At 45.4% G+C, this 17347-nt stretch overlaps 1 protein-coding gene across 1 annotated transcript; it reads left to right on the top strand.

Annotated features, from left to right (window-relative positions):
• Positions 1-7185: 7185 nt before the first annotated feature.
• Positions 7186-16274, top strand: GABARAPL1 (GABA type A receptor associated protein like 1). Its single transcript, XM_054282110.1, has 5 exons — positions 7186-7376; positions 10985-11063; positions 12174-12292; positions 13630-13691; positions 15845-16274. The coding sequence occupies exons 1-5, from the start codon at positions 7287-7289 to the stop codon at positions 15852-15854; spliced, it is 360 nt and encodes a 119-aa protein (XP_054138085.1). The 5' UTR covers positions 7186-7286; the 3' UTR covers positions 15855-16274.
• The last annotated feature ends 1073 nt before the right edge of the window (positions 16275-17347 follow it).

Genomic DNA, 17347 nt, shown 5'->3' on the forward strand with positions numbered 1-17347 from the left:
TGGATGTCTGCTTTCACCTGATAGCAAAAAACACAGGATAGCTGCATGCAGAGACTAATTCAGGTGGGCAGGGCTTTCAGAATTTCAGATTAATTTCCTTAGTCAATTGAGAAGGGGGGGGAGAAGCAACTAAAATTCAAAATATTTTCAGATCTAGCATAGTCTAATGGCTCTCTTTGACACCTCCTTCAGATAATTTGCAATCTCCAAGCCCATTCATTACATGCACACAACACTAGAATCACACTGCACGAATAAGCAGGCAGCAGGATCAAGGTGCTGAGCCATTTTGTAGGCTAGTGATCTGCAGGGTGCCTGCAGATGCAGTCTCATTCCTCTTGCCTTTAGCCTAAGTTTCCTCAGGATGGCAAGAGATCTTCAAAACAGAAAAAAAAAAAAAAAAAAACAGAAAAAAAGGAAAAAAAGACACTTGCAAAGGTCTATTGCAACCCAATATTAACATCAAAGTTCTGGAAATTGCCAATCATTTATAGTAAATATAAAAAATAATAAAAAAAGGAAACAATCTGCTTGTAAATGAAAGACAGCATAGATATAGACAGTATGATGATGTACACAGTGTGCCCTTAATGCCCTACAGGGTACACAGAATGAACAGAGTCTGGTTCTAAATGGGATGTATAGCAATTCTGAAATGGTAGTCACAAGCTCTTATATTTGAATTTAAAAATCTTATATATGTACCCACAGATCAAACAAGGGGAGGAGCAAGAACACTACCTCTGAAATAAAGCTCAATCATATTTGCAATACATTCATATAGTATCATTTATTAATTCCTAATGTTGCTGTCAAAACCAGATCAATTGAAGTAAGACCATTTAAAACATGCAAAACATTTCTCAGACTGAATAATTTGTGAGTCTCTCCTGGTCAATACAAATATGATGAACCATCCAGAAATATTAATGAAAGTGGATGAACACAGGTATGGACTAGGCTGTCAGGAGAAGGTGAGTTTTGAACCACATCAGTATTGTCTCTACCCTGGATTCAGCACCTGAAAACATTAAAGCAGCACAACATTAAATATCACATGATGATTCATTCAGCTATGAATAAATTGCATGTATATGTTTATGTTGATATGAAGTTACAGGTCACATCTTTTTGAAATGCCTGCATGGCCCTTCCCGCTGATGTACCCAAATTCCCACTTTAGTTAATATGCTGGTCTCTTTTCCTGTGAAATACAGAAAATACAGTTGTTTTGTAGATAAGAAGAACAAGGACAATGTTGGACAAGGTCCAACTACTAGAACTAGGTCCCAAACATGTTTAGGAACTGAAATGCTGTTGAGATTACAACCACAAAAAATTTTAGAGAAGGTTGATAAATTAGCTTCAGGGATAGAATAAAGCTAAATTAAACAACCAAAACATCTTTGATGATGCCCCAGACCTTGACCAGTCACCAGAATTTTGTATTTAAAGGAATTTAATGAGGGTCTTGATTTTGAGGTCACAAACTTCTTCCTAAGTTGTCTAGTTATTATTAACTGTATCATTAGCAAGTGATAAACTGGAATGGAATAAGTAAAGTGACATACAAGTTTATGTCCCTTCTGCTATTACACCTTTCTTCAGTCTTAGAATTGTAGAATGGTTTGGATTGGAGGGGACCCTAAAAATCATCGGGTTCCAACCCCCCTGCCATGGGCAGGGACACCTTTGGCTAGACCAGGCTGCTCAGAGCCCTGTCCAGCCTGGCCTTGAAATAATAATAATTATAACTGCTTGTGGAACTCCTGTTGGAGTGACCTCGTTTATCAGCTGCTCTCTGAAGTGCTGTGCAGGCCTGGCTGCACCAAGCTGCAGAACATTTCCTGGAAGGCTCTTGTTTACTCCACAGTAAAAGCCTGAAGCAAGCCGAGACATTTGAGTCTGCTGAACATATGTCAAGTACTGTCAAGCCCAGAAACTCCCTGGAAATCTTCACAGTGCTTTCCAGGGGGAACATCCAGCTCATCCTGCCTGCAAACCCGGAGCTGTCCTGGCATTTAACACGTGATGATGACTCTGCTCTACAGGGCAGCAATTCTGCCTAGAAAGCCCAGTAGTCCCAGAAGTCCCAGTGCAGGAGCAGACATTAAAGCATCTTTCAATTCCTGAAAGTCCTTCCTGCAGTCAGGCTCAGCTCTCTCTTAGAAAGGGGCTCAGGACTGGACAGACAGCCTCTTTTCCTTCCTGGACTGAACTCCTTTGTCCTTATGAAACAGTAAATATCCTAAAGCACAAGTCCAGGTCTGAGGTGAAGCCTTTCCACATGATGCTCCCTGAGCAGCCCCAGTGCTGAGCTGCACCAGTGCCTCAGCTGCAGGACAAACTCACCCGGCTCATTGTGCCACAGGAGCCTGCAGCCACACACTTGACACTGGGGACACAGCCTGGACTGCAGCCAGAGCAGCACCTTTGAGCGGCTTCCCATCCCGTCTCTTCTAATGCTCACACCATCAGATCTCTAGGCACGTGCATACATTCCTTCCACTAATCAGGATTATTCCATAACTCAATTTTTTTTAAAAAAAACCTAAAAAAAAAAAAAAAAGAAAAGAAAACAACACACCAAAAAAAAAAACCCCAAAAAACCCCAAACCAGCATACGGCAGGTGGTCCATTGCCTTCCTTTTACAAAACAGCATTCTTTGCAAAATGGTATTTGTAATTTGCAGTCCCATTAACTGGTCACTTCTCAAAACCATTAAGTTTATGTATTGGCCACCAATGATTACAATATTCAACAAGTTGTTTTTGTGTCAGGGGTTCATCCCTCCCAAACCTCCAACCTTTTCCAGTTCCTTAGGACACAGCCCAAAGGGAAACCCTTTGGGATCCCTTCTTGTGGGAGCTGTGAAGATAGCCCCACTCCTGTACTTAGCATCTTAGCAAAAAAACTTTTAACACCTTTAAAACCTTTTACAAGTTTTCTATAACTTCTTACAATCTTTCACAACTTTTTAGAACATTTCCCAAAAACCTCTGAGCCTCACACTGCAAACTTTCTATTAGTGCAACTTATGGGCAGGAAAAATACCTTCAAATAAATTACCTTAAAGTAATGTTGTATTCTTTTTCCCAGAAAGGGCAGAGTGATCTACTCACCAGACCAGGAAACAGGAAGATCTCCCTGAAAATATTTTGGTGTGCACTGGAGTGCTGATGATTCCTCTTGTTCACTGAGTTGGCACCTCTTTGTCCCATCTGGGGTACCAGAAACTGGCACCAAAAGCTGGGAAATGAACTCTTTAACCAGTTTGTTAGGGTAGAAACATAACTTTATTCAGTGTTAGAGTACATGGGGATGTCTCCACAGAACATGCCAGTTATCAGACCTTTAATGATTTATACATTTGAGCAAACAAAGAAATCAGTGTTCATTGGCTTACAAGCTACAGAGTTATCTTCATTAAATAATATTCTATCACCTATTGTTATTTATTTATTGCTTCTAATGCAAATTAATCCACATTTTTAGTCTTTTTATTATTTATTTCTTTTTCTCAGATAAAGAGAATGTCAATAATTGTCTTTGTTAGTTTCTCCTTCATCTCCAGTTTCTGTATGTGTCTTTGATTATAAATTCTGCGTTCCTTGTGTCCAGGTCTCAACAACAAATTTCTCTCTCTGGTTGAAGAGCACTGAAGCACATCAGTCCCTAAATTTGTAATTTGTTTTTCTAACACATGGGCATCACCCATAGCTTGCCTGTTGTCTGTTACCCAATTCATGGATTAAATCTCCTTAAAGCAATTCCCTCCCCATACTGCTGCACAGGCTCCTTTTAAATGAAATATGAACTTGTTTGGTAACAGTGCCACCCTTAGGTTCCCCTAAAACACGGAGTACTTGAGAAAACCGGTTTTCAGAAACATCCCCCTGGCCCCACTGTTGCTGTCGCTCCCTTGTTTTCACAGGAACAATGATGCCCCTCCCCAAGAGGCCACTCCCAGTCACTGGCTGGAACAAATGGATCCCAAACTCTGCTTTGCGAGTCTGGGCTGTTGGCCTTTGCTGCTGCTTTTGATTATGCACCAACTGTGATTGTGTCCCTTAATCTCCTCAGAACATCATTGGTATGCCTTTAAGCAACTTTAGCTGAAGCTGGGCCATACAAGAAGCGTGGTAAGAAAGAGCAGCTTTTTTTATTTAAAAAAAACTAAGAAATTGTAGAAAATAGAGCAGCAAGACAGCAGCCCAGCATGCACAATACAGAGTGCTTTCCTAGAGGAAAGGAAAACATTTGCACAATTAGGCATTGTTTACTGCGAGTGACTAACCCTGTGCCCTCATCCAAGACCAATGTGCCCATACTGGCTCTGACGGTGCTACAGATCCAGTGCCAAGAGAAACTGGTGACCAGTCACGAGGGAGACAGCAGAGACACCAGGCAGGGACTGTGCCACGGGTGGCAGCAAGCAGCTCAGAAGCATGAGTGCCCTCAGGTATGCCATCTGTGGTTTAATCACCATTCAGACCACAAAGCACAAATTTTCTGACCAAAGAGACTTTGATATGCAGAGTCCACACTTAAAGTTAAAAAAAAAAAATTAAAAACAAATCAGTCTGTAGAGGTATAAATTACCCAGGGGGAGGTAATAATGAAATAAATATGCAAGAGAGTCCAGAGTTATGAGCAGGAGGACTGTATGGCACAGGCTGCAAACCCTGCCCCCAGGCTCTGTGCAAATATTTTTGTCTCCTGCTTCTATGGCTGCAGCGTTGGAAACGCTTGGGAAATCCCTTGTAGAATGTACCCACATGACCTGCAGACACAGCAGCACAGTACGTGCTCAGAGCTGTGCTGATACTCTAGGTTAAGAAAAAATATATTGTTTTGACAATATATTGAAGGAGCACTTTGTGCTGGCAGTCCAGGGGAGGAAAATTAGCCAACACCATTTCCAGTTCCTCCCTCTGGCAAACGAATGCAGAACGTGGGGTTTGTCACATGCCCATGGGCTGACATTTTAACAACCCTAAGTCAGATGTTTAGGTGTTTGTCACTGCTTCTGCATGTATCATCTTCCTGACTGCTTTGCCAGTGACGTTATTGTTATTATTGAGGCTGAAGGAGAGAGCTGGGAATTCAGTGCCTGACAAAGTGGAGAAGCAGGAGGAGTGAGTCTTGAGGCTGCACATCCAGGGCTGCACATCAGGGCAGGGAGAGACTTCAGTGAGGAGAAGTCACCCAGCAATCTGCTCACAGGGCCAGGTCTTTGCATCAGAACAGGAAAAAAACCCTGAAAAAAAACTTCTCTCTGATTTGTCATGAGAAACTAAAACCAGGTGTTACCTTAGCTGCCTTGGGAGCAGTCCTGGGGACAAAAACAGCAATTCACAGGAAAAGAGGAGTTTGGGATCAGTCTGTTTAAATTGCCAGAATATGTCGGTGGCTTAGGGGAGACAGGCTAGAAAACTTCCTCTCTTTTGTGCTTGAGGAAGGGGCATCACTACAGACCTTCAGCACACCTCAGCAGCTGCTGTGCTGCAGGCAGTTAGGGAGCAAGGAGCCAACCACAGGCCTTATATAAAAGTTTAATGCCCTGTAACCAGAATTTTCCTTGGGTCTAGACCCTGGGGTTCCTTCAATCCAAGCTATTTGCTATGGGAGTGCAAAAATAATTCCTTCCTTCTGAGTCACCCCTTGATCTCCTCTGACCTGGCAACCACGGGAGAATGTTTACATGTCCTAGGACAGACAGAAACGTGTTGATGGTGCTTCCTGTACAAACGTGAGGCACACAAATAGTGAGGGCTGGGACACACTGGCTGGTGGCATTCCCACTGAGAGCTGCTTGATCCTTAGGAGATTTGGGCATGCGCCTGCTGGAACTGACCAGCAGGAGGTCACACTACTAAATAAAAGTATTTGGTATAAAAAAGGTACCAGTAATAAAAGCTTAGAAAGTAAAGGACCTGCCAGAGTTTATTGCAGACACACTTCAGCCATCCAAAATTAGGTGTCATGATTCAGGTGAGAAAAATCACACCCCAACACAGCTTTTCCTACCCCTGTTCATCCTCAGGCAAGACACGGGGTTGAATTAGGAAAACTGTGTCTTTTACCTCTGCCTTTGGTGTGGCCATGGAGAATCACCTTATGCATCTGGCTGTTCCACTCATATTCTGCTACAGCTAAAACACCTGCACAGATAGAAAATCAGCCTTGGCAAAATCCAGCTTCCTGTAGGTAAAGTATGCAAAGAAGAAATAATTAAACACAATCCAACTCATTGTCCCTAGAGTAGCAGCAATTGATTTTTATCCTGATTTGAGCATGCTGAGCCATTCATTAATACCTGCTCTTCGGCTGATCAGTGAATAATGGTGAGTGATCTACTCCTAGGGGAAAAAAACCCAGATATTTTACACATAAAAACAGTATGTGCCAGCTGAGTAACTGGGCCGAAACTGGCTCGCTGTTTTGGCTTGTCTGCAGACACTAAAGGTGTCTGCTGTTTGCAGCACACATCTGGTGTGACACATCACATGGCACGCTTTCTGCCACCGACATGCCACGAACAAGGCAACAGCCCCGACCCAGCAGCCACGGGCACGGTCCGAGAACAAGAAATCATGTTTGTGTGTGCGTGTCACACCTGGCAGCCGCGGAGAGCGCAGGTGACATTCACTCGGACCAGCGGGAGCATTCGGGCCTCGCCGGGGAGCCCAGAGCCGCGTCCCCCAGGGCGGCTGCGGTGCCCCGCTACGGCTGGGGCCGTGTTCATAACCCTGAGTCACGCTGCGGAGGGCGGGCGGCGCTCTGCTGCCTTTAAGCTAAAAAAAAATAAATATATAGTTTTTAAATATTTATTAGTTTGTTTTTAAAATATTTATTAGTTTGTTTGTTTACGCATTGCCGGGCAATAAATCTGTGCACGAACGGGACGCGCTCTCCCCTATACCCTCACCTCTTCCCATCCCGGGCACCGCGGCGCCTCCCCTGTGACGTCAGAGCGCGGCTCGGCTCGGGGGGCGCTTCCCCGTGACGTCACGGCTCGGCTCGGGGGGCACCTCCTCGTGACGTCACGGCTCGGCTCGGCGGCGGGTGCTCCTCCGCGTGACGTCACCCCGCGAGGGGTCGGGGCGGTGCCTGGCGGTGACGTCAGAGCGGCGCTGTGTCGGGCGGCTCCGCGCGGGGCGGGAGCGGCCGGAGCGCGGCGGGCGGCGGGGCCGGGCGGAGCTCTGTGCGCAGCGCGGCCGGGGCGGAGGCAGCGCAGCAGCAGCAGCAGCCACCGCCGCGAGCGGAGGGACAGCCCGGCGCCATGAAGTTCCAGTACAAGGAAGACCACCCGTTCGAGTACAGGAAAAAAGAAGGGGAGAAGATCCGGAAGAAATACCCCGACAGAGTCCCCGTGAGTGCGCGCTGCCAGGGCGGCCATGGCTGCGAGCCCGGGCTCGGCCGCCTTTGTTTTCTGTGCCGGCCGCCGGCTGCTGTTCGCCTTCTTTTGAAGGCGAAAGAAATGAGTTTAGTGCAGATGATGGTGATCTCGCTGCTCTGATTCAAATCCCCGGCTGCTTTTCTCCTTAGTGCGAAGCTGGGGCTATTTATGATGCGCGAAGGGCTGCGGTGTGGGTGGGGGGTGGAATACACCTTTTCCCCTGGGAGCGGCAGTAACTCCAGTGGGAACGCTGCTGATCTTTTTCTGGCATGCGTGGGGGTGAGTGGGGAAGGAGCTCACCCTTGTTTCTGTGAAAATGGAGATCAGTGAGTGGGCTAACCGGGTGCTCTTCATACTAAACATGGTCTGCATCCGGGTCATCTCATACGTCCCTGTTATTTTTATTTTTACTTCAGTTTGGCATGTCTTTTCAATATAGCCTCGCTCTTTTCCTTTGCATGAGCAAAAACATGATACTTCTCAGCCCTTTTGCCCTCCTGTTTAATCATTCTGTGGAGAAAATGTCACTTGGAATGCAAGGTCATCTAGCTAAATTTTGCTTCCTCATTCTTAGGCCCCTTTGGAGTGCCTGTGGGAAACTTCTGTCTTCGTAATTCCGAATAATTATTGGGATGAAGAAAAAAAGAAATGACAAATCTAATTAAGTGTAGTGTGTTTTTTCCTTTTTAATAAACATTTTGCAAGTATTCTTTTTTGTCTATCCCCACTGGAGAGGTCTGCCCTAGATTTACTGCACAGGTGTACTGCATTCAAGAAAACTGGGATCAGCGTGTAAAACTAATGTCAGAGGGGGAACAGTTACACTCCATGTTTTCCCTGCAGGCTAACAGCATGTTTTATCTTGGGAGGGACCCTCAAATAGACTTGAAAAAGTGTTTGGAAGTCAGTATTTGGGTGTCATTGTTCTCTCTGTTTTTGGGAAGCCTGGCATAGCATAGGTTGAGCATGCAGCTTGAAGTGTGTGGGGTTGGGCATTTATGATGAGGGCTCTGTAGGTCGGCCGAGAGAGAAGGTGTAAATTGAGGATCAACGTGGCAGATTGCACAGCAGGCCATGACAAATGTGTCAGGAAGAACCCTGTGGGGAGCCCAGGACGAGGCCCAGTCTGGCAGGAGATAAAGGAGGTCAAGACAGGGGGGGCATCAGCAGAACTTTGTGAAGAAAACTAGGACCAGAATAACAGGGTGTGCTGGAGTTAAGGATCATTGGAATGATGCATGGCAAGGCCCAGACATGAATTATTAGGGATAGCCTCTTACAGGATAGAGCTGCATACAAAGAAATGAATGCAGCACTCTGTTCTTCACATCACTTCTGTGTCTGACCTTCCTGACAGCAGGATCCTTGAAGATGTCATCCTTTTGGCTGCCTACGCTGCAGTGCCGTGATACATCTCAGCATTTTGATGAGATTTCACTGCCCTGCCTTGTCACAGTCACCACTCAGCAACAGCTCAAACTTGGATACTCTGTATTCTGCCCTTAGGATTTTCCTTGTAGGTTTTTTAGGTATGTGAAGGGTTTAGTGCTTCAGAAGAGACAACCTGCATTTTCCAGCAAACTGACTGCAGTTGCCAGTCAGATTAGCAGAGCACCTCCGTTCCTTCTGTGCATCTTTGCGGGAAGGGGATGTCTCCTAACATCTCTTAAATCAATGGTCGTCTGATTTGAATCTTTCCTAGGGGATTATAAGCCCCAACACTCACCTTGTTCTCATAGGCATGATTTCTTTTCCTTTATTATCTAATGATCAATCTACAAGTCCCCTCCTTCCCCCCACCTCCAGTTAGGGTAGTCACAGCAAGCAGTTTGGCTTGTCAGTAGGTCTTTTTTAATGGGAGGCAAGAACTAAAGGTTTCTCCCCACTGCAGTTTACTGTGTTAGATACTGCTTTGTTTGGCTGTGCTGGTAAAAGGTTTGAGAAGTGCTGTTGCTGTTCAGTGAGATTGTGGTACTGTCCTTCCCTCACAGCATTTACCAGCTGCATCTTGTACAGAAATGCATATCCTACCTCAGACTGCCTGAAGGAGCCTGAGTGCCTTGTGCTAACTTAGGTACTTGAAAATCTTCAAGTAGCTGAGGCAACCATGTTTCTATTTTAAAATCAAATCTGGAAATTTTAGGGGGGTTGGCTGTGCTGGCCAGATGGAAATGGAGCACAGGGAAAACGTGTCCTAATTGGTACCTCTCTGGTGTGAGGTATTTTGCAGACACTCACTTGGCTCTAGAAGGATTCAGGTTAGCACAGCACCGTGTCCAGGCTAAATTACACCAAGCTCAGGATAACATTTTGTTCTGGTGTGGTGTCTCACTGGTGGGGCAACGTCGTTGTGCTTCCAAAGAAGGCTTAGTCCGCAGCAGTTCAACCTTTTCTCTTACACAACAGTTGTATTTGCTAATTTGGGTTGCCAAAGAACAATGGGAGCATGGAACCCTTAGAAATTAGTCCCACAGTGTTTCAGGTGGAGTATTTACTAGTATAGCGCCTAAGGGAATTAAAAATTTTAGAAAGTTCAGAAAATCCAGCTTTAGATTTAGTTTGGGTGGTCAGAATGGCTTCTGCAGAACGGCAAGCCACATAAATTGAAATGTGATGGATCTTTTACCAGTTCAAAAATACATCTCACAAAAAAAACCTGCATTTTTTTTCTTCACAAACACAGTAGTTCCAAAGGTTTCAATGGAAAAGGAGATCAGGTCACTTTGGAATAGTTCCTGTTTCTGAGGTAAATATTTTGCCTAGCTCTGCTAACAAAAATTATCTTTTAGTGAAAGACCTCTTGGTCTGTTTGATCTTAAAGCTGCTGTGCTTTGTATTTTTCTGTGTTAGAATATAAGGAAACTGGTATTTTTGTCAAGAGATCTCAATGGGTCGAGTTGCCCAGATGGTAGGCTGGTTTTAATTATTGTATCTTTACTTGACTAAGGAAATTTCCATAGCTATGTGAAATATGGATAATAAACATAAAGGATATGAATTTCAGAGTAGATGATAACTCCTGAAGAACTGGAGATTTTTAAAAAAATTCCCCAATGAGCTGTAGCTTCTCTTTAATTCTTTGCTTCATTCTAGAGCACTTGGTGAAAGTAGAAATTAGGATGTGGGACTACTGGGAGTAGGGCTGATTTTGTGTAAGGCAGTTTGGAACTGTAACCTGGAAACAGTTTAACTTACTTGTGTTCGTGTATTAGCCTCCTGACAGCTTCTTCACACAAAATTAACCTGAATTGGGAACATCAAGGTGTCCTAATTATTTTTTTTTCCTCAGCCATTATGGTTTATTTTTATGTCTGTTCTGGGCTCTTTTTTTCACTCACCATGCTTACTGCTGCAGGCCTGGGCTCCCAGCACAGCTATTGGGAATGATTTTAGGTTGTCTCCTGTTCTTCTTCTTTAAGTCATTTCACCTGTGTGTTCTTTAATGTTGTGTATTTGTTACAGATTATATACCTAAAGGCCTGGGATGAGATGGTAATATCCTTATCCACTGATGCTTTTTGGACCATTTTGGTTTATGATACTCATCATCTGTCTCTTGCTTTGTCTCTCTCTCTTTCCAGGTAATCGTGGAAAAAGCACCCAAAGCCAGAGTACCTGACTTGGACAAAAGAAAGTATCTCGTGCCTTCTGACCTCACAGGTAACAATGCCTACCTCCTTTCTTCCTGATTGTCAGTGAGAGGGTACACAGTACCCTTGTTCTGAGGGTATTGTGTTTCCCATCATTTCCATCAGTATTAGAAGGGCTTACTCTGAGGGCTGAGAGCTCCTCAGCTGTGAGACATGAAGGTTGGGGAAAGGAAGGAAAAGAAATGTTTTTTACTCTCTGATCAATGCACAGGCTCAACATCTCATTTATCTGCTGTCCTTGTTATATTTACACCTTATAGCCTGGATTACAACATGCAGAATTCTCTGAGATCTTTTGAGGTATCTCACTGGCTTAGCCAGCGTGTCACAGCTGAGTTCTAACCATGACAACAGTGACTAACTAAATTGTGTATCATGGGCAGTGTCATGGCCAGTCAATGATGACCTAGCTGCAGAGTTGCCAGAGGCTGTACTCTTGTTGCAGGAAGAGACAAGTTCTTGCAATAGTCCCATCCTTTTTCCACCCCTGTAGTTGTAGTCATAGCTACAGAATTCTTTTTTCTGAATGGTCATGATGATCTTGAGTGTGATTACATCTGTTTTTATTTAAGAACATGAAGAAGAACAAAAACATGAGTTAAAGGAACAGCATTTCTTCTTCTTGCAGTATTTAATGGACTGTGAAAAACTTTCTTGTGCAACATAATTCAAGTAAATAATAAGGATTTTTTTTTTTCCAAGAATGATATGACCGTTTACACCAAGGCTAAATTCTCTAAGGTGTCTTTGATCTGTAGGATTTAAAGGTTAAGCTAGTTAAAGGTCTTCTCACCAATTCCCCTCAGTAGAGCATTTCATACCTTAGTTGGTGGAGTGTGGATTTAGAGGGGACATGGCATGGGGTGTGTACCTGAGAAACTGCCAGCTCTGAGTGGATTGGCTGCTCATGTGGTTACAGTCATGAAGTTACTGCTTTCTTCTCTTGCTTTTTTCCTGCATTGTTCGTGTTCCCCTAATTTTTATATACAGCATGTGACTTCCACCACCAAAAGAAAACAGTCATGGTTAGGGTTAAAATACAGAAATAAACAGTAGCAACAACAAAAAAAACCCTGCAACATTCCTTCTGCATCTAAAGGCATTCTTTGTTCCTCTTCAGTTGGTCAATTCTACTTCTTAATCCGAAAGCGGATCCACCTGAGGCCGGAAGATGCTTTGTTCTTCTTCGTCAATAACACCATCCCTCCCACCAGTGCTACCATGGGCCAGCTGTATGAGGTAAGCCTGGCCCTCTCCTCTTGCCTTCCCTTGGCAGGAGCAGTGTCCAGAAGTGTCAGTGGTTTCAGCTTGGTCACAGATGCCTGAACATCCCTCTTGCCCTGAGCTGTATCCCATCACCTGGTCAGGGGAGTTCCATCCCCCACTTAGGAGCCTGGGGAGCCTTATTAATTCAGCTGGTTGTTTGCTGTTGAAAGGGTTGTGGCAAATACTTGCCCCAGCAATGATCTATTGCTCCTACTACTTTAACAAAGTATTGAAATAAACCACTTCCTTTTCACAGACTGGGGCTGGGGAGGGTGGCGAACATAAGTTTTGCTGTGTGTACAAAAGAGATTTCCTTTTAGCCAGTAAAAGTAAGTAAAAAGCCAGTAAAAGGGGCAGTATCACTGGACATCCATCTGTCTATGAATACTTTCTTGGGGAACACTTATTCTTTGCCTAGAATTTCTTTTTCCTCTCTTGTACTGTGTGAGGATTACATAGGATGCTGCAAGCATTGCTGCCCACTATTTCTACTCAGCAGTGATATTTGATCAATCTTAAAGGCATACAGGATGCCCATATTTCTCAGCTCCATAGCCATTATATCATGGGTGGCTTGCAGCCTGGATTGATTTCTCCTTGATTTCTCCTTCTGCTGGGTGTTTTAATAAACGAGCTCTGGCGTGGTGCTGTGGGCCTTGTTTGGCCTGTCACTTTTGGACAGTAACTGGATACTTCATCAGTCTGTGTACTGATGAAGATAATGAAAGATAACACGAGGCAGGGTGCTTTCCAAATCTGACCACATCGAAGGAAAGTGTCTAACTGTCCAGAGCTGAGGTCAGATCTCTGTTGCTGGCACTCCACAGAATTTTTGTGTCAGTGTAATCACTTAACATATCAGCTCTATTGCTCGTATGTAAAACAGGACTTAGAAATACAGCCACTTTGTCAGTGTTCTGAAAAACTAAAAATACCATCTAGAGGTGATTTTTGACTTGTTAAATCCTTCCAAGTCTCTCTCTCAATCTTAAGACCACACCACTGCTGAGATACTGGTGAACAGTCAGAGCTGTTTCTGTTGCATCCTTGCAACACAGCCTGGCTGTGGCTCTTCAGGTAAATTCCCTGTGTACAGAAATGTGTCCTGCCTGTGTGTAGAGCTGTGTGTAGAGCAGAGCTGTGGCCAGAGTTCTCTTTGGTCTTGGGAAGCGAAGCCTTCGATGTAAATGGAGAGGAGCAGTGAAAGAGAAGTTACCTGCTCGTGTTACGATGATCTCTGGGTTGAACTTTCTCACATGCAGTGAGTTCCCAGCTTTGGCTCCTCACTTTGTCCCTTTGTCCCCTGGCAGGATAACCACGAGGAGGACTATTTTCTCTATGTGGCCTACAGCGACGAGAGCGTCTATGGCAAGTGAGCAGCAGCCCCGCAGGCATGCAGGCTGGATGGACTGATGGAATGGATTGGCGGGGAGGGGGTTGCTGGAGAGGCAGGAGGAGGATGCATGAGAAGAGAAAAAGAGAACTGGAAGTGAACCACATGCACAATGTCATCAGCTTCCACGCATTAATTATCACCATTATTTTTTAAATTGAGGGGAGTCAGGGTAGGGGGACAGGGTGAACTTGAAGACTAAGGAGAGATTCCACACTGGGGGGTGGGGAAACTCCACTGTGCACAATTCTTCTCTTGCCACAGCTGGAAGTAGTTAGTGCTGGAGGCTGCTAGACAAGCCAGTGTAGTGAAGCTCCAGGAGAGTGACTGGGCAGGATGGCCATTTTCATGTAACCCTTTCATTGGCTGAAGAAGGCATGCCATGTATTGTCACTGACCTTGTCCTGTCTTGTCCACGGCCCCCATTCAGTGAGCTGTGAAATACTTCACTCTGCCCACACAGGGCTGTCCTGTGCTGACAGTCCTCCCTCCAGCTACTGCCTGTGAATTGTTCTGAGGGTATTGTGTTTCCCATCATTTCCATCAGTATTAGAAGGGCTGGTAGCTCTGTCCATCAGTATTAGAAGGGCTTACTCTGAGGGCTGGGAACTCCTCAGCTGTGAGACATGAAGATTGGGGAAAGGAAGGAAAAATTCTGCAATTTTTTTTTCCTTTGTTGCTTTAATTGCTACTGCTGGACAGAAAAATGACCCTTTTGTTCTTTTCAGTGTAGTCAACTGATAAACTCATAAGCACAGGGCTAGAAAGGACCTCAAGAGCCCACACCAGCTCTGAGACAGGACTGAGTATCCCAAACATGCCCACCATGGCTGCTTATCAAACTTGTTCGTACTGAACTTCACTGAGGAAGATCCTGGAGGCTGCTGAGATTGTCTGTTCAGTTCCTAGCTAGCCTACAAGTGAGATTGCTTTTCCTGATACCTAACTTTAGTCACCCTTGCTGTGCATTAAGGCAACTAACTACTTGTGGTCTTGTTTTTGGTGAACACAGAAAATTATCTATCAGTGTTGTCCTTGTAACAGTCTTCTGCAGATTTGAAGATGGCAGAGTTCCTGTGGGTTTCACCTTCCCTTCCATGTCTCATCCCTGTACAGCCCTTGCACCACGTGCACAAGCGTAGGAAATCAGTCACTGCCACATGTGTTCTGCTGGCTTTTTGTGATTGGGTAACAGTGCCTCTCTATGCCACAAGAGAGGTTCTTTTAGACTTGAAGGGAAAAGGGAGTAGATTATCTGTAGATTTTTTTTCTTCTTTTGTTTTAAGCCAGTGTTGTTCTTAGGAGGGTGTCAGATGCTGTGCAAGCCTTATGCTGTCATGCCAAAGCAGTTTCTTCTCAGTGGCAGGAACAGCAGATTTTCCCATTACTGCCGTAACTATGATGAAGGAATAGGTCTTGGAGAGTGAGCTGACTTTCAGGAAAATTCTGGGGTCTTAACTAAAAATCAGAGAGGTGGCCTGAATTACTGTAAACATTCCTACATTTAAAAGAGGGACCAAGAGGGAGGAAGAGAGAAGAAGGATGGAGAATACAGGTGAATTCCAAATTAAGTTGAAGGCATTTGCTCAATTTACTTACTTGTAAAGTTAGATCACCGTTCCCTGTGTTCCTTAGGAATGAGAAATCTAGATGGGTGCTCCTCTGAGTGTGGGGAACAGGAAATCAGGTTTCAGCCTTCTCTGACTGTTGTTACATGGAGTTGCATGGGGCAGGAGAGCTGATGGGAGTGTCAGGTGGGAGTTACTGGCAGAACCGTGTGAAGGTCAGGGAGGGCAGCATGGTGGGGTGGGAGGCTTACTGCCTGTGTGCTGGGAAGTACCAGAAGAATGGGAGAGAAGGGAGGAACCACAGAGGATGCAGACAAAAAATGAGGGTGCAGATGATGAAGTGGTTGGCATAATATCCCCAGTATTACATCCTGAACTTCAGGTTTGCTGTTCCATCCTGTGTTCATCTGGAATAAATGTGTTTGGATGAGTTGTACCTACTGCCAACTTGGATAACTGCACTGCCTGCACTGCTCAGTCCTCTCTTTTAGACTCACTCTCCTTCAACTACCAGGCTTTCTTCACATCCTTTGGGTGCAAATCTGCATCAATCTCTTGTTTTAGGAAGCTCTGAATATTCTGAAGCAGAGGACAGACCCAGGAGGTTTTCTGGGATAAAAGAGAAGACACAGGCAGATGGTGTGCATCTCTCTGCTGCTGTCCCACTTGTTCATGCCAAGCACGTGGTTAAGCACACTCAGGGGAGAAAGAGTTGGCATTTGGGGTGTTTGATTTTGTGTTCAGTCTCCCCTCACGCTGCTGAGTTTAAATGACACGTGGGACTAATCACAACTGTTTGTTAAGTGTAGAGTTTACGATTTAATTTAGTTCTTTTACAGTTCTTTCAACTGAATTGTGGCATTTCTGTTTTTGTGCTAGTATTGTACAAGGTGATGATGGTAATTTTTTTGTGTTGGTTAGCTGCAGGTTCTTGTAAAATAAAGTTCAGACTAGAGCTTAATCAACTTATCAATAAAAATGCATTTGAAAATCACAGATTGGTCCAAAATGGGTGACTAGCATTTCTTCCTGATGCGGGCTTGTAAATGAAGGGATGACTTTGCCAGAACTTTTGCTGCTACTTTTTCCCACAACCCCAGGTTTACTCTCTCCTGTCTACCAGGACAAGTCCCATCTCTCCTATTTTTGGTGGTATTGTCACAACATGTGTCTTGCTATGCCACTAGTGGGACTTTTAATTAGACCTGCATGATGTCTGAAAGTCTTAAGATGCATAATGAATACACTGATGCATTTTTCTGCCATTTTAAGGCCTTGATGGGCCAGTGATGGGGCCTCAGGGGCATCACCAGCCCTGCCTGTCCCTGCCAGGCACCTTGGGCCAACTGTCCCGATGCCCATGGCCCAGGACTGTTTGTATCTGTCCTGGTGTTGTCCCTGTCAGCCCCTCAAGACTGTGGCCACCTCTCCTGGCACTGTCCCTGTCAGCCCCTCAGGACTGTGGCCAGCTCTCCTGGCACTGTCCCTGTCAGCCCCTCAGGATTGTGGCCACCTGTGCTGGCACTGTCCCTGTCAGCCCCTCAGGACTGTGGCCAGCTCTCCTGGCACTGTCCCTGTCAGCCCCTCAGGACTGGCCACCTGTGCTGGCGCTGCTGTAGCAGGGCTGGCCTGCAGCTGCCCTAGGCCCTGCCCTCAGCCCCACACAGCCATGAGCCCCCTGAGGCCCTGCCCTCAGCCCTGGACAGCCATGAGTGCCCTGAGGTCCTGCCCTCAGCCCTGCACAGCCATGAGGCCCTGAGGCCCTGCCCTCAGCCCCATACAGCCATGAGTGCCCTGAGGCCATGCCTTTGCCTGGTCCTGGCAGGCCAGTGGGATTCCTGCCTCGTCACCAATGGATGGGGCTGGTCACCACCTCTGGCTGTGCCCCACTGCCTCTGGTGGGTGCAGTAGGACAAGTCCCATGTGCTGTGCCAGCCAAGTCCCTCATGGAGCCACGCGTCCATCCTGTGTCACTGCAACCCAGGCTGAGGTGGAACTCGCCATGGGAAGAAGTGAGAAAGACCCAGCGTGCCTGCCATGCCACGAGGTCTTTTAAACACAGGAGAG

The sequence above is a fragment of the Melozone crissalis genome, unplaced genomic scaffold (genome assembly GCF_028551555.1).
Source record: "Melozone crissalis strain CALT ecotype California unplaced genomic scaffold, PUWL_Pcris_2 ptg000033l_1, whole genome shotgun sequence".
Taxonomy (NCBI): Eukaryota; Metazoa; Chordata; class Aves; order Passeriformes; family Passerellidae; genus Melozone; species Melozone crissalis.